Source organism: Aethalodelphis obliquidens, unplaced genomic scaffold (genome assembly GCF_003676395.1).
Source record: "Aethalodelphis obliquidens isolate GAN/ISIS:26980383/991018 unplaced genomic scaffold, ASM367639v1 scaffold30, whole genome shotgun sequence".
Classification (NCBI taxonomy): Eukaryota; Metazoa; Chordata; class Mammalia; order Artiodactyla; family Delphinidae; genus Aethalodelphis; species Aethalodelphis obliquidens.
Genome location: NW_020837974.1, coordinates 13,429,924 through 13,453,916, shown reverse-complemented (window position 1 = coordinate 13,453,916; position 23,993 = coordinate 13,429,924). Strand labels below are relative to the sequence as shown.

General features: G+C 50.6%; 1 protein-coding gene across 1 annotated transcript in view; it reads right to left on the bottom strand.

Annotated features, from left to right (window-relative positions):
* Nucleotides 1-5,396: 5,396 nt before the first annotated feature.
* The window catches only part of GALNT17 (polypeptide N-acetylgalactosaminyltransferase 17), a 447,358-nt gene continuing 428,761 nt past the window's right edge, over nucleotides 5,397-23,993 (bottom strand). The window contains exons 10-11 of the mRNA XM_027126204.1: nucleotides 7,735-7,902; nucleotides 5,397-6,922 (exon numbers count right to left, since the gene is read on the bottom strand). Of these exons, the coding sequence (XP_026982005.1) occupies nucleotides 6,794-6,922; nucleotides 7,735-7,902 (297 nt within the window). The 3' untranslated portion in view covers nucleotides 5,397-6,793. The remainder of the gene's footprint in view (nucleotides 6,923-7,734; nucleotides 7,903-23,993) is intronic.

The window sequence follows — 23,993 nt, the reverse complement described above, 5'->3', positions numbered from 1 at the left end:
CAGAAATGCTCCAGAAAGAAACACACGTTCTCTCTAGGAGCCAGAGCAGCAATTCCACCTTCAAAAAGAATTCTAGAAAGAGTCCCAAGACAGACTTAGAACCTTACTAATTTGGACAAATTTGTGGTGGGTTAGGGTTGGGCTTCTGGGGACAAAGGGACTCTGAATTCTAAAACAGTGGAAAGGAAATGCATTCTCAGTGCACATGGGAACCGGAACTTTCCTCTGATTTCCGCGTTGGCACTAGGTGGGTGACACTCTTCAAAGAACATCTAAGATGTGGGTATAAATAGCAGAGTGGTGGGATGCATGTCCAAGGGGGTCTCGGAGGCACTCTGCAACCGTGCAGTGAAATAATCTTCATTTTCTAAGCTTTGGTCATAGGAGCAAATGTCCAGGCAAACATTTACTCAAGCATCTGAAATACTGAATTAGAGAGGTTGGGACTTGGAATGATGCAGAGAAATTCGGAGACATGAATTTGGGCACCAGAAACTTGGTTTGGCGACTTGGGCCAGGACGGGGAGCTTTCGTTCTTCTTTGTGTATTTTCAAGGGCAAAAAAGTCTGGGGAAAGTTTTAAGCAGAGCAGCCTGTACATTCTTTTTTTTTTTTTTTTTTTTTTTGAGGGGTGGGTATAGTTGCTTTACAACTTTGTGCTAGTTTCTGCTGTACAGCTAAGTGAATCAGCTATATATATACATATATCCCCTCCCCCTTGGACCTCCCTCCCATATGTCAATTCCAATCTCCCAGTTCATCCCACCCCGCTTCCCCCACTGTGTCCACATGTCCGTTCTCTACATCTGCGTCTCTGTTCCTGTCCTGCAAATAGGTTCATCTGTACCATTTTTCTAGATTCCACATATACGCGTTAATATACGATATTTGTTTTTCCTCTTTCTGACTTCCTTCCCTCTGTATGACAGACTCTAGGTCCATCCACATCTCTACCAATGACCCAATTTCGTTCCTTTTCATGGCTGAGTAATTGTATATATGGCAGCCTGTATGTTCTTGTTTGTTATCTGCATGGCTGGAGTATAAACCTGCCTTATAACTAACCAAGGGCGGTGCCTCTGTAGAAATTTCAGCATCTGAAGTCGCCGATGCACAAACCTCGCCCAGTGCCTGTTGGATGTGACCATTGAAAGCTCTGCTTTTCCTGCTGTTCAAAGCTGCATCTCACACTGGATGCAAAAGCCCAGACTCCCGGGGCTGAGGGAGGGTTCCTAATGTTAGCTACCCATGAACTACGTATTTGTTGAAAAGATTAGTCCAGCTGAAACTGACAAAGTTCACCAAGAATCTCTCAGCCTCACTCTGACCAATTTGACTGTGCCATGAAGTGCTTCCTTTAGGTGAAAGGTGAAAATTCTCCACTTAACAAGGAAAGAAAAAAATCATATGTTGAGGTTACTAAGATCTGCAGTGAGAACGAATCTTCTATCTGTGAAACCGTGAGGAAGGAAAAAGAAATCCGAGCTAGATTTGCTGCCGCACGTCAAACTGCAGAAGTTACGGCCACAGCGTGTGACAAGTGCTTAGTTAAGATGGAAAGGGCATTAACTTTGTGCAATAAGAAATACTGAGAGAGAGAGAGAGAGAGACCACATTCACACAACTTTTATTACAGTGTATTGTTCTATGTTATCATTATTGTTGTTGATTTCTTACTGTGCCTAATTTATGAATTACACTTCGTCATAGCTATGTATGTATAGGAAAAACAGTATATATAGGGCTTGGTACTATTGTAGTTTCAGGCATCCACTAGGGGTCTGGGGACATATCCCCGTGGATAAGTGGGTACCGCAGAGCACCCTAGCCTGTGGCAAATGGATCGTGGCTGCCTAGCCAAGACAGTGAACCATTTCACCAGGCGGCAAAGATGAATTCTGTCCATGATAAAGCTGTCGTCAAGGGAACATAGGTTGTTTTTCTCTGTTACAACCAGCAGCATTAAAGCTTCACGGAGGGGCCCTGACTTAAGGTGCAAGGTAGATTTTTTTTTTTTTTTTTTTTTGCGGTACGCGGGCCTCTCACTGCTGTGGCCTCTCCCGTTGCGGAGCACAGGCTCCGGACGCGCAGGCTCAGCGGCCATGGTTCACGGGCCCAGCTGCTCCGCGGCATGTGGGATCTTCCCGGACCGGGACACGAACCCGCGTCCCCTGCATCGGCAGGCGGACTCTCAACCACTGCGCCACCAGGGAAGCCCAAGTGCAAGGTAGATGTTAACAGGCAGTTAATCTTGTTTTCAGAGTTCCAGAGGGCCGGACAGTGGGAAGAAGTTACTGATATTCAGACCTTATTTGGTTCACTGTCAGAAAGAAGGTTTCTGCCCTAGAACTAGCTGTGTCTAGAGTTTATCAAGCCGATAGTGGACTGGTGGATGGGCATCCAGTGGGAGAGCGGATTAGATGGTATTTTGACCCTGGAGTAACAGGAACCCCTGACCATTTATTAAGGATGATGATCGCTGGCGAGCCGGACAGTTTCCAGGGTCCCGGAACAAGCGGCAGCGTCAGTGATGCCTGTCTGGCTTTCTCACTTCCTCATTTGGGCTCTTCGTGTTTGGACAGTGTTGGGGGCCCACATCAATAAGCAGCAGAAGCAGCGAAGCTGGGAGCCACACTTGCAAGAGCTACCCATTGGCTGGAGCCTCTTTGGGGAAAGAACACTGGAATCTGCTAACACGCCAAGAACCCCATTTACACCGATAGGCAAAGACCCCATCTCATGACTGCCCCGGCTCCAGGGGTGGGGAGGCCCCGTATATTGTTTCTGTTTTCTTTATTCAGATATAAAATTTAAAGGGTAAATACCATGGTACTCATCATTCATCATGGTGCCTTGCAATTGCTCAATATGTTTTAGGTCCTCCTTCTTTCGTTCCCTCCCTCCACTTCTCTCCCTTCCTTCCTTCCTTCCTTCCTTCCAGGAAGTCTTAAAAAGCAAACCACAGAATAGGTGTCCAAATATATTTGCTGAACTGGACTGAAGTAAACCTCTGGAGTTCGGGGCCCGCCACCTGTCTCTATATGTAGGTCCTGGAAACTTGCCTAAGTGAGAAAGCAGAGTAGCCGAGAGACCCAGGGATTTGTGCTTCGGGTGAGAGGAAGGGGCAGCTGATTAGGAGCTGGGGATCTGCCAGCCCACCTGCTCCTCTGGAGCTCAACTCCAAACAAGAGGCTGGCACACTGGCAATGAGTGGGGATTGTAACCTGCTTCTGGCCCCTTGGCCTTTCCAGGCTTCGTGGACCACCTGGTTCCGTGTGCAGGCTCCGAGCTCCTCCCTGGTCCATCCCTGGGCTTCTGACACTCAGTTCTTCTCAGAGCAGCCCTTGAAAGCAAAGTGGAAGGAGGGGAGATTGCATACAAATCAGGGACGACCGATCACCGGACAGCCCAGGGGTGTGCGGGTCACCGGCTCTGCCCAGGCCTGACTTCTGCCCTTTGTGAAACAGGGATCCTTTCTGAGAAGAGTGGAAGAAATAGCAGATGAAAAACACGTGGCTTCAGAAACCCAAGTCAGAGGGTTTGGAGTCGTGGCTTACGATGACGACGTCTGGCCCGAACTCACCTTTCTCTGTCCTTTCGGTTTCTTCTTCTGTAGCCCCCAGAATCAGTATAAAGAACACATTCGAGAAATAAAACATTCAAAGGCGTTGGCTTGGATGGCTTGGACATCGATCGGGAATACCATCTGTGATTTTTTTTTTTTGGCCTTATGAATCGAGGGGGAAAAAATGAAAGAGAAGGAAACGGCCACCAGACAGGAGAGTGGGAAGCGCCTATGCGACGGGACCGCATGGATGGAGGGAGATGCACAAAGGTTGTCAGAACTCAAGGCCGATGCCTGGAGCCTGCTGCCTGAGCTATGCAGAGGGATGGGTCTCTGGAACTTCTCTGGAACTTCCAAATTCCCCTGAAGCTCTGAGACCCTAGGCTTCCCCAGGGCCCTGCTCGTCTTTTCTCTCCTCCCTCTCTGGCTACAGTTAATTCTTCTTCTGTGCTTTGGCCGCTGGCCTGCCACCCCCAAGCCTTTAGGTCGCCTGGGATGCTGTGTGGCAATGAGGATGCCGACCCAGATGCTGGCCTCAGGCTCTGGCCTTTGGGAGGAACCAGTGCTGATATGAACAGACAGCCCAGGCTTCCTGGATGCTGGAAGCAAGGGCCAGAGCCAGGATTTGCAGCACACATGCTGTGCCGGGAGGCTGAGAGGCCCCCATGGCCCTAAACCAGCACCCTCATCCCCATCACGTAAACAGGCAAACCCAAACATCCTGCCTGCTGCCTTGTGGCCCTGAAGAAAAGCAACACTTCTCTCTTGAAAACTCCAGGGCTCTTCCTGCTGTGCGTCTGCTAGGGGTGCAGCCTTAGGAATAGAAACGAGCCCAAAGTGCAGTGAACAAGTCAGAGGGTGGGGCTCCAGCTCCATCGGGGGGACTCAGAGCAGGTCTTGCGGCTTCTCTGGTCCGAGGCCATTTCGGCCCATTTCCCAGAGGATGAAGGATCCCACAGGGGCCCACTGAGTACCCCAGGGGGATTTGGGCTCAAAGCCTCAGCTAACGGTAAAATGGAGTATTTGTCTTCTTTGAGCTTCTACCTTCAGAACCGCACAGGAGGAGAATGGCTCAGTCTGGGCAGGACCGCTCCTCAAAGCACCGCCTTGGAATGCTGCGCAAGGCCCCCTTGACCCCGCGGGGGACCGGCAGACCCTTGGCTCTTTTGGCTTAATAGTTACCCCGAGGATCTGATGTTTCAGTTTGATGACCCCTCCTCACCAAACAGCAGAATTTTCCATCTGTGCTCATGGACCCTGATTCTCAAAGAGCCCCCCCAAACAGCAGCTGACACGCATGTCTGTGGGTTGGGTTACGCCGAACGAGCCGGATCTTCTTGGCTTCCTGGGAGGGAAGAGACTTGGGGCTGTCAATGCCCAGGGGACTTCAGCCCATTTCCTTCCAGGCTCATTTCCAGGGCAGAAGGCCTGCCGTCTTTTTGGATTTCGCTTCTCCATGAATAGAAGGGGCAGCTGCTTCCACTACGGACTCTCTGGTCTCGAGAGAGGAGTGGCGGCCGGCAGCACGAAGAGGCGGGTCAGGACGCTTGGCCAGGTCACCCACGGCCCTTCTCTGCATCACAGCTTTCTGCACCTACCTGACCCTTCTAATCTGGGGTCAACAGGGGGTTAGCAAGCAGGTGTCCAATGTCAAGTTCTGTCCTGCTTTGGGGGGAGGCGAGAGCAAGGGCAGGCTGGCCATGTCCCCACCCCACGAATGAACGCTCTTTGCCTTTAATAAACCAGAAGCCCTTGCCACGTCCCAGGAAGTGCTTCCTGGCCCAGGCTCTGGAAGAATCGAAAAGCCAAAAAGGCTGAGCTGGGAAGTGCTCACATGTATTTATTTCACAAAGGGGGGAAGGATCACCAGTAAGATGCCACCACATGAGACACTGTGAACCCCAAACTGGGCAGGTGTGGGGTTTGGTTCTGGGCAGGGCTTGGCCGGACAGCATGAGGGAGACAGATGGGAACTGGCAGAAGGGCAGCCTTCCATCTGGGGTGCCAGCCCTGTCACATCCTGCTGGCCAACCCACCCCCACAAGCTTCTCAGCATCCTTGATCTGATCTGGGCTGGCAGTAATGCAACAAGTCCAAGGCCACACCTCTACGTCTGCCCTACCGTGCACTCAGACGCACACGCCCAGACACACGCGCCATGCACGCACGCACAGGCAGCAGCACACTCGCCCCACCAGGCACACACCCTCATACGCATGCACACTCGTCCATATATTAACTCTGATTTATAAGTGCACCCTAACCAGAGGGCAATCAGAAAGAAGTTATTACTCTTCAGAGGGGACTCAACTGCCTTCTTCCCTGTCCGCTGGCCGAGCACAGGGAGACACGAGAGCATCCTCCAGGGTCCTGGCCCCCTATGTTGTGCCGACGTCAGTCCTTAAGCTCCAGATGGGGGCTGATTGCTGTCCCCGCTGCGGTAGCCACTGTGAGTCCGGGCTCCCCGGCGCCTGGGCAGGCAGAGCAGAATGGGCCCGGCTCCAGCCTGGGGGCCCTCACAGCTGAGACCACCGCACGTGCTCTCTGCCTCCCTGCTGACGACATACATGGAAGAGCTGGTCCAGGCACATAGGATCCTAGTGCCCAGGTGACCGTGGAAGCATCAGCTCCTTCCAGGTCATCTCGGGGGTGGAGTTCAGAAAAGTCCAAGGCCACCTGCTGGAAAGGTTTGGGGGCTGGCCATCTTGGGCTGTGAACAGGTGTCTGGGCAGAAGCAACCCAGGGGACACTGGGTCTCAGGGCCTCGCTGCCTCCTCAGAGGAGGGGGAGCGAGGCTGTGGCCCAGCACCACCACCCCCCACTTCGTTGAGGGCTCAGGTGGAATTCAGAAGCTGCTGCTGCTGCTACGAGAGATGAGAAAAAGGAGGGGCCCCCGCCTGTCCCAGTCCTGCAAGTGGATGGGAAGAAGGACAGGAGGAGATGCGGTGTGTCACTCCTCAGTACCAGGTCCGTATCCGGGCTGCAGAATACACGGCTCCTGTGCTCCCAGCGAAGGGTCAGGGAGCTCTGCCAGGGCGCACGAGCCTCAGGCAGCTGGACGCCTGATGGAGAAGCAGTGTCTCCATCTGGGCCCCAGGCTGCCCTGGAGAACCCCGGGAGGCCCACTGAGCACCTGCCGACTCCTTGCTGTTTCTCTCCCAGCGTGGCTGGTCCAGAGGACGCAGACCCTGTCCCGAGGGCCAGGTTCCGAGGGCCCCAGCTCCTTCCACTACTTGATGAAGTTCTTAATCGTCCACCTCTGTCCCGTGCAGCTGCGGAGGATGAGGTCGATGCCAGCCAGGCCTCGGTTCTCCACCTCCAGGCAGCGCCCTGTGCCCTTGTTCATGACGGCGCCATTCTGGGAGCACGTGGGGTGAGAGGGAGAAGAGACAGCCAGAGAAGGAGACAGAGAGATGGAGATGGAAAGACAGAGACAGAGACGGGAACAGAGAGACAGAGAGACAGGAACAAAGAACCAGAGAGAGACAGAGACAAGGATGGAGAGACAGACAGAGAGATAGAGACAGACAGAGAAAGATATAGAGAATGAGAGACAGACAGAAACAGAGAGATAGAAGCAGAGAGAGACAGATACGAAGAGACAGGGAGAGACAGAGATACAGAGACAGGGAGAGGGGGAGGGAGGGACAGGGAGAGGGAGAGAGAGAGAGATTTAACCACCATAGTGCCCGGCACATGGCCCCTCTTGGGGAACAATCCCACCAAAATTCTGTGCACAGGAGGGAGGGATCTTTGGGCCTTTGGACCTTCTCTGGAAACCCTAAAGTCAGAAAATAAATAAGCTTCACCGAGTCTGAGTGGCTGAACCAGGTGAAAGCATTGGTAGGGGATGGTGTCAGGATGGGGGACTGTCCTGGATAGTCTCAATCTGACTTTCTCCATCTCTCTGGCATTTAGAAGATTTCAGAGAAATCACCCCGAACTCCCTCTCGAGATGTATCAGAGCCCAGCCCAGCCTAGCGCTGCTGCAGGGATTCTGAAGGCTGTGTCACAGGGAAAGGCCCCAGTGATTCTGCCTGAACCTGTGCAGCAGTCCATGTGCCTTAAGCCGGGAGACCGTGGGTTGCACTTTGCTGGCTGCCCTTCCCGGGGGCGCTCGCGGCACCCTCCCGTGCTCTGGGCTGCCAGGCCTGTCCGTGGAGCACTTACCTGGATGAAGTTCCAGCGCTTGTACAGGCTGCTCTTGACCTTGTCGCAGTCCAGGAGCTGGGGCAGACGACTCTTGGAGTTGTCCACCAGGCAGCGGGTGTCAGGGAGGAGCGTGGTGGTCCCCAGGGCTCCCAGGTGCAGGAAGCCCTCCTTGGTGTAGCGGGCCAGCTGGGGAGAGAGCAGAGCAGCAGGGCCACGGGAGGTAGAGGTGAGACCACGAGGGACACATGGGTCACCCAGGACTTTGTCCATGCTGCAGTCCCGGCCACCTTCACAGGCCTGTCACACACACACCCAACTCACAGGGGCACCCCGTCCAGGAAGCCCACGGCTTGCTAAGCCTGCATACAGATTCCCTGGACCACTCCCTGATTTCCTTCTAAGCATGTCCTCGGTCAATGTTTCAGGAGTCTGGCCTTCTGTTCAACAACGCAGGGAGCAGGAATAAGTGAAAAAGCGGGACATCCGATTTCTAAAGCTTGGCTCTGCTTCCAGCTGGCTGGGCCACCTTGAACAAGTCAATTAACCTCTCTGAGCGTCCATTTCCTCCTCATTTGTAAACCGGGATTAATTAAATCTACCCTGCTGCAAAAGGGCCCAAAGAGTCAGTTCACCGAAGAAGCAACAGGCATATGAAAAAGCATTCAACCTCCTAGGTATTAAAATAAATCAAAACAATGAGACACCACGTTTTAAAAAAAGCGATTATTTGTGTTTTGTCAAGGTGAGCCTAAGATGGGCTGGAGGGAGGGTAAATTACTACAACCTTTCAAAAAGGAATTGCAAAATATAAGCAGTGTGCTTTTAAAATGTTTCTCTCCTTTGACCCAATAAATCTACTTTAAAAAATCTTGGGAGGGCTTCCCTGGTGGCGCAGTGGTTGGGAGTCCGCCTGCCGATGCAGGGGACGCGGGTTCGTGCCCCGGTCCGGGAAGATCCCACATGCCGCGGAGCGGCTGGGCCCGTGAGCCATGGCCGCTGAGCCTGCGCGTCCGGAGCCTGTGCTCCGCAACGGGAGAGGCCACAACAGTGAGAGGCCCGCGTACCGCAACAACAACAACAACAACAAAATCTTAGGAATTCCCTGGTGGTCCTGTGGTTAGGACTCCACACTTTCACTGCCGAGGGTGCAGGTTCAGTCCCTGGTGGAGGAACTAAGATCCCTTCGTAAGCCATGAGGTGCGGCCAAAGAAAAGAAAAATGAAAAAAAAAAATCTATCCCAAGAAAATAATTAGAACTGTGAACAAAAGTTTATGTAGAGGGGTGGGGAGGAGGAGGAATTGGATGAGGGCAGCTAAAAGGTACACACTTCCACTTATAAACAAGTACTAGGGATGTAATGTACAGCACGGTAAATATAATTAACACTGGTGTATGTTATATATGAAAGTTAAGACAGTCAATCCTAAGAGTTCTCATCACAAGAAAAAGAATTTCTTTCTGTTTAATTTTGTATCCGGGAGAGAGGATGAATGTTCACTAAACTTACTGTGATTATCATTTCATGATTATGGAAGTCACGTCATTATGCTGTGCACTTAAACTTATACAGTGCTGTATGTCAGTTACATCAGTAAAACTGGAAGAAAAACGTTTATGTACAGGGTATTTATTGCAATGTTATTTCTAATGATGAAAAGGCAGAAATACCCTAAATGCGCAACCCCATCCTGGTACTTGCTCCAGGCTCCATGTACTGCAACAAATGCTAGGTAGCATTGGGTAGATTCCCAAAAAGGCCACATCTTTCTATGTGCCCTGGGCAATATGACTGCTGCAATTTCTATTAGGAAGTGGAGTCTGTTTACTCATCCTTGAATACTGGCTGGCTTTGTGACTTGCTTTGGCCCACAGAATGTAGCAGAAAGGGGGATGCGACTGTTGCTGGTATACACCTTGCATATTTCCACCCTCCTGGAGCCCTACAGCCACCATGGCAGTAAGGCCAGGATGGCCTCTGCTAAAGGATGATAGCCACGTGGTCCAGACAACCAGCCAGTCGACCACGAGACAAGTGGATGAGGTCATCGTAGATCAGGCGGCCCTCAGCCGAGCTGCTGGCTGATGGGAGATGCGCGAATGAGTCTGACCCAAATCATCTGAACCTGGTCCAGATCACAGAACCATCCAGATGACCCATAGACTTGTAAACAATAATAAATAAATAAATACATATTGTTTCATGCCACTAAGTTTTGGGGTAGTTGTTACGCAGCAATAGCTATCTGATACACAGATGATAGTGCCTGACAATCCTTCTCACAACTAGTTGTGAGTCCGTACTAGTTTGGTGTCTTGGCCTCTCCTGGTTGCCCACGTTGTTTAAAGCCCTGTATTCCAACTTCTGAACAGATACGTTCACCTGTCTTTCACGCTCCTTTGGGGCAGGGATCGTGTCCAATTTATTTCATTCTTCCTAGGAGACAATCACATACCAAGGGCTCCGAACATGTTTGTGAATGAGCACATTACAAATGCGATCAACATCATCATTTACAAAATGCAGCCATGGCTATTCCTTTAAACTCCACAAACATGTTTTGAAGAGTCCTCTATGTGCCCAGGCTGGGGACAGGCACTGAGAATACAAGGATGGGGCTGTATTCCCACTGAGATGATTCCAGGGCAGGTTGGCGAGAGGCAAGCACAATCTTCACGTTCATTCTCATGATCCTATGAGGCGTCTAGAGCAGGAGTGATGATCATTATTAATATACAACGGATGCCTAATCCATTACAAAATAATATTACCAGTCAGCATATATTGGAGGCATACTCTGCCCCATTTCTAAGCATGGTACAGAGAATAAATTATGTAATGTCTACAATAACCTGTGAGGTAGGTGCTATTAACCTTCCCATTTCAAAGAAGAGGAAACAGGCATGAACACATCTGGTCACCTGGCTGGGTCCTGGCTTTTATCCTTGGGTCCCCAGAGATTCGATGGTTGGAAGCCTTGGCCCAGCAGCTGAGCAGCAGAGGGACCTCCTCTCAGATGATCCTGGGTTCCTGAAAGCCTGGGCATTTCTTGCCAGGAATGGAGCAGAAAAGTAGCTCTGCCCCGGGACACAAGTGCCTCATCAGGGGATAAGATGCTCCGCAGGGGCTCTCTCTTCTGGTGAAAGCTGTCAGAAACCCTCTGTTCTGATCCCCAAAGGGAGGCTGCCTGATCCCCTCAGGAACAAGTGACAGGAGTTTATTAAATGCCCTTGAGAGAGAGATGTGGTTAACATGTGTTTTAAACCCAAATTAGTTCCAAATCAGAATAACTGTTAGAGGCAAAATGGTAAAAAAAAAAAAAAAAAATCAGAAGCCCCGCCCCATCCCTCTTTCAACAACGTCTCTCTGAATGTGTTTAAATTCATCAAATGCAAAGTGATGAACGACAGCAAGCTGCCTTTATGTTCAGGGGAAAGATACACACAGCTGCTTATTGAAATTATGAATCAATCTATTACCCAGCAGGCACGTGAGCGGCGCTCAGAACATTAACTAACTGAGCATATCTGTGACCCAGATGTTTAAAGAGTGAAGCTAAGCGCCACTGGGAGTTAGAAGCTCTCCTTTCTGAAGTCTTTTAGGACATGAAAACAATAAGACCCAGACTTCCGGGACCTGCAAAAGGCCACGTATCCAGCCCCAGGGGAGGAGGGCCCTGCGGGATTTCTTTTCTGAGGGAAGGTGGTTTCTCACACCAGGAACCCGTACAAGGAGGCCACATGCATGGGCTCTGCTGGCCTGGCCAAGGGGCCAGGGTCAGGGGAAAGGTGGCGAGTGCTGAGACCTGACATCCACCAGGTCCCCCAGTTTCCCCAGTCCTGGATTGAGAGCCCATCTAGTCCAGCCCCACCACTCTGCACTCCCTAGTACTCCTTCTGTAAGGACCTCCACTTCCCATCCTCTGCATGTCCAACTTGCTTTCCTGCCTCCAGGGCTTTGCTTCAGCTGTTTCCCTGCCTGGAAATGTTAGTTACTGGGCTCCTTCTAGAACTTTCTGGCTTCAACTCTCCTAGAGCTCAATGCAATTCTCTCCATTCCACAATGTCTCCTTTCATTCTTCCAGCCCCCAGTTACCTCCTCTCCAGTCTTTGGGACAACGTGGACCCATATTCTCTGGTGCCTCCCTTTAAGGCATGGAATAGTCCCATCTCCTCTGGACCATCCTGTGTGTCCATGCACCAGGGGATGGACGTTTGGACTGTTTCCACTTTGGGGTTATTATAAATTATGCTGTTATGAACAGTCCTGTATAAGTTTTTATGTGAGCGTCAATTCTCTTGTTTATACAGTTGACCCTTGAACAACACAGGTTTGAACAAGGCAGGTCCACTTACACGTGGATTTTTTTTCAAGAAATATGTACTACATGATCCTCCGTTGGTTCAACCTGCAGATTCAGAAGCACAGATAAGAAGGGCCAATTTCTCATCTATTTCCTCCTAACATCCCAGCTAAGACTCTTCTGGAACTGAACTGCTGCACTAGGCTTGTAAACTGGTCCCCCTTCCAGCCCTTCACAATTTCCATTTGGCCTTCCCAATCCTGCAAATTCAGATTCTATCATTCCCTGCCTCAACCTTCAATGGCTCCCAATGCCCACGGATTTATGAATAAACTTGTAACCATGATCTTCTACTATAGGTCCCCAACTCACCTTTTGTTTTAACTCTTTGATTCTCGGCTTCGTCTGACAGATGACTTGCAGTTTCCCAAAAAGAGCCAACAGTCTTTCCTGAATAAATTATAGCCCCCCTCCCCCTCCCCCATCTCGCTTCGTTCCACAAAGCCACCCCACCATGTGATCTATTTCAGCTTACACACTTGGGTGATATTAACACGTGTTTCCCTGTTACAGATTTTTGTCATTGTTGTTTTAGTACCGCAGCATCCTACCCGTTGTTATACAGCACAAGGACCAAGAAAAGTATCTCGCAAAGAACCAAAGCTCCATAAATGTCTCTTGAATTGAATGGGATTATTCCAGATTTGGCTGCTGGGCCCATGAGAAATAAATGTCATTATCCACAACCCGAATGCATTAGGAAAAAACCCTCTGAGCTCAAATACAGTTAATTCTCATTTAGGAGGAAAAGGAATTTTCTATTAGAAATGATCTAAGAGGCATGTAAAACTATTAACCCACATTCAACAGCCTTGAGGGAAAACTCAACGATGCAGGTTATAGCCGAGTAAACAAAACCCAGCCAGATAATTGTGGAATAACTCTGGAACACAGCAAAATCTATCAGATTGTCAATAAAAACATGGCTTGCAACGGCTTTCATATTAAGGGTCTTTCTTATCACTTTAAAATCAGGCCTAGTGAGGGTAGAAAACCATTGCTAAATGAAAAATGCAGTTTCTCCAGCTTCTAGCCAGGAGACAGAGAGATGGGTTCTGTTGATTCAAAACTGCTTTGGGGTGAATTTATTTGTTTGTTTCCTGGCTGAAGCCACAAGAGTGGTTTCTGGTGACTACGTGTACATGTGTACGTTTTAAAAAACAAATAGACTTTCTCCATCACTGTCCAGGGCATGCCAGCACTCAAACTGAATACAGAAAAAAAATATTTCCAACTGTATCTCAGAGCGGGTGCATAGTGGCTGCCTGGGAGCCGGGGGGGAGCAAAGGAGCAGAAGGAATCTCTCGGGTGGTGGGGGGGCAGGAATGGAAATGTTCTGTAGTTTGATTGAGCAGGGAGTTCCACAGGTGTGTACCCCTGCCAGCACGCCTCAAATTGTACACTTTAAACAGACGGCTTATTGTACCGACCTTATACTTCAATAAAGTTGATATAAAAATCTATCTGGGAGCCTGGAAGGCACGCTATGGAACAAGATACAGTTCCTGCAGAGAGAGCCAGCTCCTGGGGGGTGGGATGGTCCCCAGGACCTCTCTCCTCAATCTTCTCCCATCCACCATTATGACCCACCATGCTGGATTCAAGCACGGTGTTTCCAGAAAATGCACTTGCTACTTGGAATGAATGGGGAGACATATTTGTGCTACAAAACCTTAGGTTGATTTTCCTGCAGACGGGTCCAGGAGTGGATGGATTGGGGCAGTGTCCCTGGAGATACGGGAATGGCAGGGTCTGGACCACACAGCTTTGTGGCGAGAGCTGGGGGCCTCTGGGAGAGGAGTCCTGAGGGTGGGGAAGCACCAGGATGAGGGTCGGAAGAGGCAAGTGGGACAGGGGATGGGTGAGCAGTGTAGCCCTTTCCTACTTCCCAAGGACCAGGAGCAAATTCCTAAGCATGCCTGCGAACCTCACCCTCAATGCTAAATGGGCCAGAGGAGCAAAGACTCTGCTTTTCAATGAGACAGATGCTGTTTTTCAGTAAGCACATGCATGTCTTTCTTGTCTCTATCTGTGAAATAGGAAGGTAGGATTATATCCTGGTACGGTATGGAAATGCTGGTAAACATTTTTTTCCCTTTTCAGCTGATCTTAGTTAAATCTGTCTCACCTTCTCATTCTGCCAACTCAAACAGCAGCCTGGCTTTGTGCTGGGTCATCAAAGGAGATAGCATATGATATGGTTAAGGACTGAGACTCTGGAGCCTGTTTAAGAAATCCAAGCTCTGCGACTAACTAATTTTATGACCCTGGGCCTGTTACTCTGTCTTCTGGAAGTCTGTTTCCTCATCTTCAGAATGGGGCTAATTTTAGGATTTATCTCATGGGGTAGTTATGGAACCAAACAAATTAGTGAGAAGAGGATGCAGTGTATAGTAAACCCCGTGTGTTTGTTACCCTTATTTCCCCAGACCTCACACACCAGTGGAGAACTGGGGCCTTGTTCCTGCTTCACTACAGATTCCTCTTCCTCCCTCTCGGCTCCCGTGTGGGCTCCCAGGGCCAGCATCTCCCAGCCCTAGTTCCTTCCCGACACTCAGCCACTCCAGGCTTCCCACTGTCTCCAGAACCATTTGCCCAGGGGAGGCTGCCCCAACGGCTTCAGCGATACTGCTGGGCAGCCCAGGACCCTCAGGCAGCTACCCAGCCCATCAAGCTCCCTTGGGCTGGGTGGGTGCATTTCTTGGGTTGGACGCCTGATCCCCCATCCCCTACTGCTCTGCTCCTGTCCTTCCCCTCCCCTCCCCCACTTCCCTTTCCCGGTTTGGTCCAGATCCTACATGCCCTTGCCTGGAATGGGCCAGATTCCTGAAAGGGTTGGGCCTTGAATTGGGCTCTTGACAGCATCCCCAAAGCCACTGTGTGATCCACGGATGCCTGCCCTGGGGCGTTAGCGCCCATGGCCTCTCTCTTGGACTCTGCCCCTCCTGCAGTGCCTCTGCAGTGGGGGAAGAAGAGCTCAGCCTGTTTTCTGCTCCTGGCATGTTCCCTGATGAATCCAGGCAAGCCATCGGCTAGAAGCCAGCCTAGATCAGCCTGGACCACCCGAAAATTCAGAGCCTCAACAGAGGAGTTAGACGTGGGCCTGGTTATGACATCCACACGTGAGAGCGGGTGTGAAGATGCTCTGATGGGGAACCAGCCCCAGAGACTTAGGACGAGGTTTCCATCATCACTGAACCCCCATCATACTCCGGGCCTCATTCTGGGGGTGTTCATTCGTTCATTGGCAGGATGTTATTTAACCCATGACAATGACCCTACAAAAGTCAGGGCACGCCCCCTTTTTTGTTTTTCCAACGCAGACACTATATTTTTTCCGTCGATTCTAGAAGCCCAAACTCCCACTGGCATGGTGGTTCCTTTCGTGCTGCCCATCTCCACCCTCCCAGCTGAGCCCACCAGTGCATCCTGGTGCTTGTCCCAGCCTGAAGCCACCCTGGGCTCACCCCAGGGCCACCACACAGGCTTGGCCAAAGCATCTGGCCCCTTCCCCCTGCCCCAGGAGTTAATAGGCCATTTGTGTGTCCTTCATTCAACATTAAACATTTGTACGTTGCCCACCATGTGCCACGGCCTCTTCATGTTCCACGGAGAGAACGCGTCCCCGGAACTCCCCGGAAGAATGCCCTTCCCTGGAATCTGGGGGCTTCAACATTGTAAGCTATGCTAGGTGAGCTGGAAATTGTAGGTCTTGGAGGGTAAACCTGGGTTGGTGGATCAGTTGATTTCCATGTCTCTGTTGAGGCAAATTCATAAATTCCTCTTAGGAAAAAAAAAGCCTACGTTTCTGCTCCAATATCCCATAATTCGATGCAGGGGAAATTACAGTTTTACTCAAATTCAGATGACAGACATCTACTTTCTGAGCATTAATTCTCACTGTTCTCTAGATCTTCCACTAATGTTTTAGAAACATAGCTAGTTTCTTTTTGTTTAGTCTTTTATTCCCCTTATTCTGCTTTTAAACATGCTTGCAAGTGCCAGTCCCTCATAGCCACTTCATCTGTCTTCTCACCTTCCCTCAAAGCCGAGCTTCCGGAAAGTTCTCTGCATCATGTCTCCACCTCCTCACCTCCCTTTCTCCCCTGCACCCAATCCAGTCTGGCTTCCTCTTACCCACGGTTTTCTTGTTACTGCATTGAACATGCAGTGCAGTCTGGCTACTGGCCCTCTGGGCAGCCGTGTTTGGCTCTGCTCTTCCTTGGTTGGTGTGACACCCACCTTTCTGGTGTCCAGTGCTCTGGCCCCATCACCCACTAAATGTGGAGCCACACTAGGGTCTGTCCTAGGACCCCTGGCCTGCTGTCCCCTGGGACGCATCTGGAGCCCCATCGGCCTCTGCCGTCAGCACTGAGTTGGAATGTTCAGCTGCCTGGGGAGGACACCACGTTGGGATTCCCAAAGCCTCACCCCCAAACTCACATGGCCCACAACAGAACTCAGTGGTCCACCGTGTGGGTGGAATTCCAGCAAAGTGTCTCATACTTGGCACTCTGGACAACCCTAGCTCCTGAGCCAGGCAGATGGTACAATGAGGACAGTCTAGAAACTTCAGCCACCCACACTTTGGTCTTCCTTTGGCTGCGTCTGATGGAAACCCAGACTCCAGAGGCCCCGTCATCCCGTACCAATGGCCTAAACTCCACTAGCCCTAAACTCTTTAGCGAGAAATAAAATATTGCCTCTGCCCTATCAGTAAACAAAGGAGGTCCAGTCCTCAGCGATTGCAGCCACCTGGACGGTGAGCCCTGAGGGAACTCAGGAAGGAAACAGAGAATACCTGCCGTCTAGCAGTCATCAAACTGCAGCCACCCCAGACGGTGCAGCCTCAGAATGAGAAAACACAGGATACTGGCCCCAGATAGCAGAGGTGCATATCAAAGGAATGGTGTCAGTGAGCCCAGACTCTTGCATCTTCCCATACATAGAAAAGTGCTAAATTCCGTAACTTGAGAAGTCTAGTTTTCTTTTATTTACAGTAACCTTTTCTTCTGACTACCTGGGGTTGTTGTAAGAACTCCTACGTATCCTGGGTTCCCCCCTTCCTCTTTGGAACAGTTTTCTCAGCGTTTATCTGAGAGGCTGTCTCTCGGGTTTGAAGTTCTAAGTCCGCCGAATAAAACCTAACTCTCAACTTCTAGGTTGTGCATTTTGTCTTCAGTCGACATTAGGATCCACCCTTAATTCTGATCGGCCCTGTTCTCAGATCCTCTTCATTTCAAACAAGCAATGTCTTTGGAAACAATCACTCAACAGATACCACTGCTCCAAAGAGAAATCAAAACTCTGAACTGAATGGTCAGGGGACAAGACTGTTCAAACATTTTGTATTTATTTGCTCTGCTGCATCTCATGGTGCTAAGACCACAAAGACCTTTTTACTAGGTGGTTTCACCTTCCCCCTTGTCCTTCAGAAGCAGCAATGTTGTTTCCTTATTAATTCGGTGATACGAAAACCACCTAAGAGAGCAACATATTTCTTTGAAAAAAAAAAAAAAGAAGGCTGAAAGCAAGCCTCAGAAATGATAATGGTTGTTTGAGGGTGGTAGGATTATAGACGATTTAAATCTGTCTTTTTCAAATTCACCATAACGCTGTCGCACCTTTAGGGAAAAAGAAGAAGATTGGCAGTGACTCGCTTTGAATTTAGTAGCTCTGGGCAAGGTAGGAAGGCTCAGTTGCTAATGTGGCCACCACCCTAGTGTTCCATCTGATTTCATTATTCCAAGCCTAACAGCAACACAAAACCTGCCTGCATCACTTATCGTGTCTGGAGGAAGATTAACTCAGCTTCTAAGGAGATGGGAATTTCCTGGCGGTCCAGTGGTTAGGACTCCGTGCTCTCACTGCCGAGGGCCTGGGTTCCATCCCTGGCTGGGGAACTAGGACCCCACAAGCCCCACAAGCCCCTCGGAGTGGCCCAAACAAACAAACAAACAACACCCAATAACTTCCAAGGAGATGTAAAATTTTAACTAAGAATCTTCACTGGAAAACAACTTACGATCGTAACTCCGATTTTCTGGGAAGACTAGCTCATCAACCCATTCTGGCGAGAGAGAAAAAGTACAGGAATTCCTCCTTAACCTGGAGTCCCCCTTAAGCAAAATCAAATACATGTGTCTGTAGTTCTGTATGCCATTTAGGACATCAAGCATCCCTGTTCCCTGTATGTGGTCTGTGAGACCTACTTTTCAGGGATAATTAGAAAGTGGGAACCAAGGACTGGAAATAGAAAAGCAAAGCAAAGCAGATGGCAGAGAAAGAGGCTTGGGTCTCCCGCTAAGTCTCGGGAAAGTCTCAGGGAGCAGAAAGCAAGTAACCCTGCTCTCCTTCGAGGTCTGCGAAGAGGGTGGGCGTGAGGGATGCCCACACGGGCTAGATGATAGCACAGCCCGGGAGGCAGGAGCTAACAGCTCTGAAATAATAAAACCAGAAACGTTTTGAATGTTTGGAGAGAAGATGAGTCAGAGGAACAGAAAAAGAGAATCTGCCGCGAAGCATAACGGATTTCTAAGTGTCGCACCGGAATGCGGGGCAGGGTTTTTCAAAATATCGCGTAAAAGATGGGAAGTGGAAATACTGCAGCTCAGAACCTCCGAGATGTCACGCTTCAGCACCGGTACTGTCTCTCCTGCTTTCCGTTGTCTCTTTTGTGTGTGTGTAGGTTTCCCAAATGTAAAAAATACCTGCCCTCGCTCCTCCAACCCTGTTGTCCCACTACGTCTAAGGCGGCTCTGCTTTGACCTCGTGGTGGTTTCCAGGAATCGAGGGATGACAGGGTTTGCTTCTTACCGAATGTGGGAGGCTTGCTTCCAGAATCACGGGCCTGTTCGCTGGGGCAGAGCCATCTTGCCCTGGGTGCTAACCCCTATGTGCTCTTCGTGGCTCCGTCCCCTGAGCCCACCCCTTACATGACTTCACCTGGAAGCCAAGGGTGCTGGATGTCATGAACTTCTGCATTTTCCGAGTGCCCCCCGCAGGCTAAGCTCTGTCGCTCCGTGCGGCACTAGCGCCTTATTGGCAAAATGCATCATCGTGACAAGGTGTTTGGATGATGGATTGCTTAAACGACGAAGCCATCAAGGCATAAGTCCAAGATGAGATTACATTTAATTATGGGATACAAGAATTTTCATCTGTCATTCCGTTGATGAATTAACTGAGGGAGGGAATGTGAGCTTCTCAGAAAAGAGGGGAGAGGAAGACTAAACGTACTGACCGAAGGACAAACAGGGGAGACCTGTGATACCCTCCCAGGAACCCACTGGACAGGAGAGTTCCTTGGAACAAAGCCTGACTTCTCTCAATTCCTCTCCAAGGTGCACACCTCGTCTTAAGAACATCCTTTGCAGCTTGTACCTCTTTCAAAGAGTGTTCCGTGGAGTCCCCAGGGCCACTGCACTGGAATGCTTGCCGGTCATGCTCTGTCCATGGCGGGACTGCTGGAAGCTGTGGTCGGTCCACAGCTCGGGAGGGAGGAGCCCGCACTGGAATCGGTGAGGCTGTGTGGGTGGTCCCCATGACCAGTGAAGCTGGTCCTCAGGTTGGATGTGTCGCCCCTACGCATGCTTCAAGTCTTTCTTCCATGCCTTGCTGGGAGCTAGAGAACGTCTGGGGGCTCAAGAATGTGAGACGCGTCCCCTCCCAAGAAGGTACAGCCCAGACCAGGAGTTCCAAGACCAGCCCAGACCCAGATCCAAAACCAGGAGTCACAGGATGGTTTGGAAAGTGGCCTGGCATCACCTGAATCTCAACTTTCAAAGCAGCAGGGGGAGTCACTACTTACCTGATAGGATAAACGTTACCCAAACCCAAAATGGGTTTATTGTCAGCCTTTTGTTCCCTGTCTCAGTCCAGCCACGGCACTGGCCCATGAAGCTGCATCACTGGGACCTCGGGCAGCAGCTCGGTCGCAGGGACTCGAGAGCACCACGAAATGAAAGAATGATGCCCCGGGCCCAGCACTGCCTACCTTGTTCTCCCTTCTTGACCTCCGCCCTCAAGGGAAATCAGAATGGGAAAGGTTGACAGGTTCACCAGGTGGGCTGGGAGAGAGAGCAGGAAGGGGCTGGCAGAGGAGGGCGATCCCACGGCCAATATCCCTGCAGGGAGACCTTAGCTGCTGCACTGAAGGGACCCACGGGGACCTGGGCCCAGGATGGCAAAAGCTGGGAGTGTGTGGGAGAGTCCTGGGCCTCCCTAGACAAGACCTCCCGCTCTGAATGGGTTCGAGCCAACACCGAAGGCCGCCACTGTGCCCTTGACGTCTGTTTCTTTTATGTTTGTGATATAAAATTTATTTTAAAATAATTGTAAGATAAAAAGACAGCCAGGTTAAAGAAAAAGAAATTTAAATAAAACACTGGCTCAGAAAAGAAACGGCTGTTTGTCTGATGCAAATTAGTAACCAGACAAGAGCAAGGCTGGTCACTCGCTCATGATGGAGCAGGCTCTCTGAGTGGCTGGGAACCGTTTCCATCTTGTTGACAAACACATGTTGCAAGGCAGGAAATTACCCTCCTCAGTGCCTATTTTATCTCTGTTTAATTGCTGTTTGATAATAAATTACAACACAGAGTCCATTAATTAAACTAACAACGTCCGTGGAACACCAATTCCTTCTTCTGGGAGTTGCCTTGTTACGGGAGCTTTGATTCAGTTTGTTTGCCCAACAGCACTTTATGAAGTGGTTTAAAAAGATGCCAAGGCACGTGACTGGTGGGGCAACACTCCTGGCCTAGGGGGAGCGGGTTTGGGCAGGAGGGGGAGGAAACCTTGGTGAGCGTGAGGAAGGGCAGCCTGGCAGCTGGAGAGCAGTACCAAGGATGCACTCTAATTCAGAACATGTGGTGGAAGAGAAAAAAACCAAAACGAAACATTAGGTCTACTTTCAAAAAATCAGCTGCTGGAAAACGACCATGGTCCCCACTTACAGGAATTCATCCCAGAGTTGGGGGGGTGGGGAGCAAAGAGCAGCCTGATCTGGTTTGCCATTCCATCATCAACTAAACGGAAGGAGAATTCATTTGGAAAAGTTCTGCATGCAGGTGGAATGGGTGAGCGATGAATTCTAGATATTTCCCAACAAAGCCCCCTGTACTGGGCTGTGAAGGCCCCCAGCTCCCAGCAGGAGAGGAGAACTTGGTGCCCGGCTCCTGTCCTGGCAGGGAGTAGGCAGGTAGTCACCAGGGCAAAGACTCTCCTAACATTTCACCTGTGCTGTCTGGGAGGTAGGCTACCTGGGCATCCCAGCTGGATGGGTTTAGCAGGTGACCAGGTGGGACCTTGAGGGAGGGGATGCAACACGAGTAAAGGCTCTGGACAGAAGGGGTTGGAAGGTCAAGTTCTCAGGGAACTGCCCCAGACCGTTTGGAGATGTGGGCATCACAAGGGTGTCAGACCGGGGTTCTGAGCAGTCAGGGTACATGGGGAGGGCAGGGGGCCCTGGGAGGAGGTGGCCGCAGGTCTGTGAAAGGCAGACGCAGCCGCCTTCATGCCCTGGCCCTCAGGTTCAGTCAAAAACTTCCTGAGTGGCTTGGAGAACCTTCCCCTGAAACACCCAGGTGAAAAGGCACTGCTTCGAGCCCTAGGAGGAAGCCCTCAGGTCTCTGGGAGGCATTTACTGGACCATCTTTACTCCTTTCCTCATTCACAGAAGTTGGTTTGACGGGCTGGTTTTTGACTACGCAAATCCCTGCACGTGATAGTGTCTGTTACCTCACAGTTAATAAGCACTCAGTTCAGATGGGACCTCTTCAGAAGGTCGGACGAGGAAACCTGGGAGTTCAGCGTTCTAAAAGCTACTCCTGGCATTTCCCAAAATGATGCTCACGTACAGCATGGTGGCCCAGAAGTGGGCAACTCCAAGGCTCAGTGTCCAGGCTCCAGCTGCCCTCCTGGCCCAGTACCACCACGTCACCATCTCCTCTCCCAGCCATCCCGCCCGAGACTAGTGGGGGTGGATAACTGGCTTGTCATCTGACCTCTCCCAAGACGCAGCCTCTTAAATGGCTGACACAACCATCCCCTTCAGGCCACAACTCCCCACCTCCACTTCCCCGGCCACCAAGACTTTTAGGGCACTTTACTCCTCCAGACCCTGGGAGGGAAGAACTGGAGAGTCAGTAGGGACTGACGGTCAGGATGGCTCCAGAGCGTCCATCCCTCTCTGAACTCCTCCGGGACTGGCTGTGCCTGATCTAAATGTATCATTAGGGCTTCCCTGGTGGCGCAGTGGATGAGAGTCCGCCTGCCAATGCAGGGGACACGGGTTCGTGCCCCGGTCCGGGAAGATCCCACATGCCGCGGAGCGGCTGGGCCCGTGAGCCATGGCCGCTGAGCCTGCGCATCTGGAGCCTGTGCTCCGCAACGGGAGAGGCCACAACAGTGAGAGGCCCACGTACCACAAAAATAAATAAATAAATAAATAAATAAACAAACATACCATTACCACACTGCCCCCCACCGCAGCAGCAGATGAACCTTCAAGGGCGCCCCAGTGCCCTCAGGGTCAAGTCTCAAACTCTCCAGGACAGCATCCTTGCATCACTGGGAACTTGTTAGAAATGCAATATCTCAGCGCCCCCCACTCCCCCCCGACTCAGAAACTCTGAGGATGGGGCCCAGGAGCTGTCATAAGCCTTCCAGATGATTCTGCTGCACACTGACGTGTGAGACCCAGTGCCTTGGAACATGTCTTATGAGGCCTTGGAGAGCCGCCTCTCCATCTCTCTTCTGCCTCATCTCTCAGCACGTCCTTCCCTCTTGCATTCTAAACCCTGGCCAAACTGGGCCACCTCTGCCTTTTAGCACCCAGCATCCCAGGCTATCTCACTCTTCTCACATCTTCTACGCTGTAGGTTTCCTGGTCTTTCCTCCTCCAGTCTAAACTGCTTGAGAGGGGGGGCTGTATGTTATCAACCGCCAAACACAGTCGTCACCAGTGACTGCAGTAGGTGCTCAAGACCCATCTGTTGAGGGAAGGAAGACATGAATGGAGGAAGACACTGGGCTCTTCAGAGCCTCTTGCCTTTGATGTTAAAGCTCTGTTTCTCCACGGAAGGAAGCAGGTCTGGGCTTCCTGGTCGTTCTTCTACTCCCTGCGGGCACTTTTAGGCAGTGGTAGGGCTCAGGAAATTTTCTGCAATTAAATGGACTGGATTTGAACTTAAAATGCTTGGGTTGTGCTGGAGAACCTGCTCCAGCACAACCCAAAAGAGCCTGTTCACAGGCACTTGCTCCTCTGTGCCTCAGTTTCCCCATGCTGCCTGCTTGCCTCCTAGAGTGACCGCAAGGAGAAAAGGAGCAAATGCAACCTGGCGTTACTTGTCCACTTTCAGAGGACACATCACACACTGAAGGGAGCGGAGGGTCTGGATTATGAGAACTACCTGCGGTGACAGGAAAAGAAATACAGCTCTTCTCTTTCCAGATGCTGGCTTAATGGGAAAGCAAAAGTGCTCTGAGCGGAGAGAACCACGAGCCATAAATGCACGCGAGAGTCTGTGTGTATGACCGATGAACGTGAACTTGGCACGTAAGATGTGTGTCCATAAAACATGAGAGAGATGAAGGGAGCTTACAGGGCATTCTGTCCACTGTCTTCCTTTTATAGATGAACAAACAGAGATTGTAAGTCTGGCTTAGAACCAACCATCTTGTGCTCCTATGGGATTGAATATGTTTTCCCAGTTTGTAGCTTGCCTTTTATTACTATTGGTTGACATAAAATTGGTTCAAACTTTGATGCATGTCAAGTCTAATGACATTTTTGGATATATTTTCTCCCGGTTCTAGAGGATTTCTGCTAAGCTCTTGGTGCACACACCCATATACGTGCACGCGCACACACACACACACACACACACACACACACACACACACACACACAC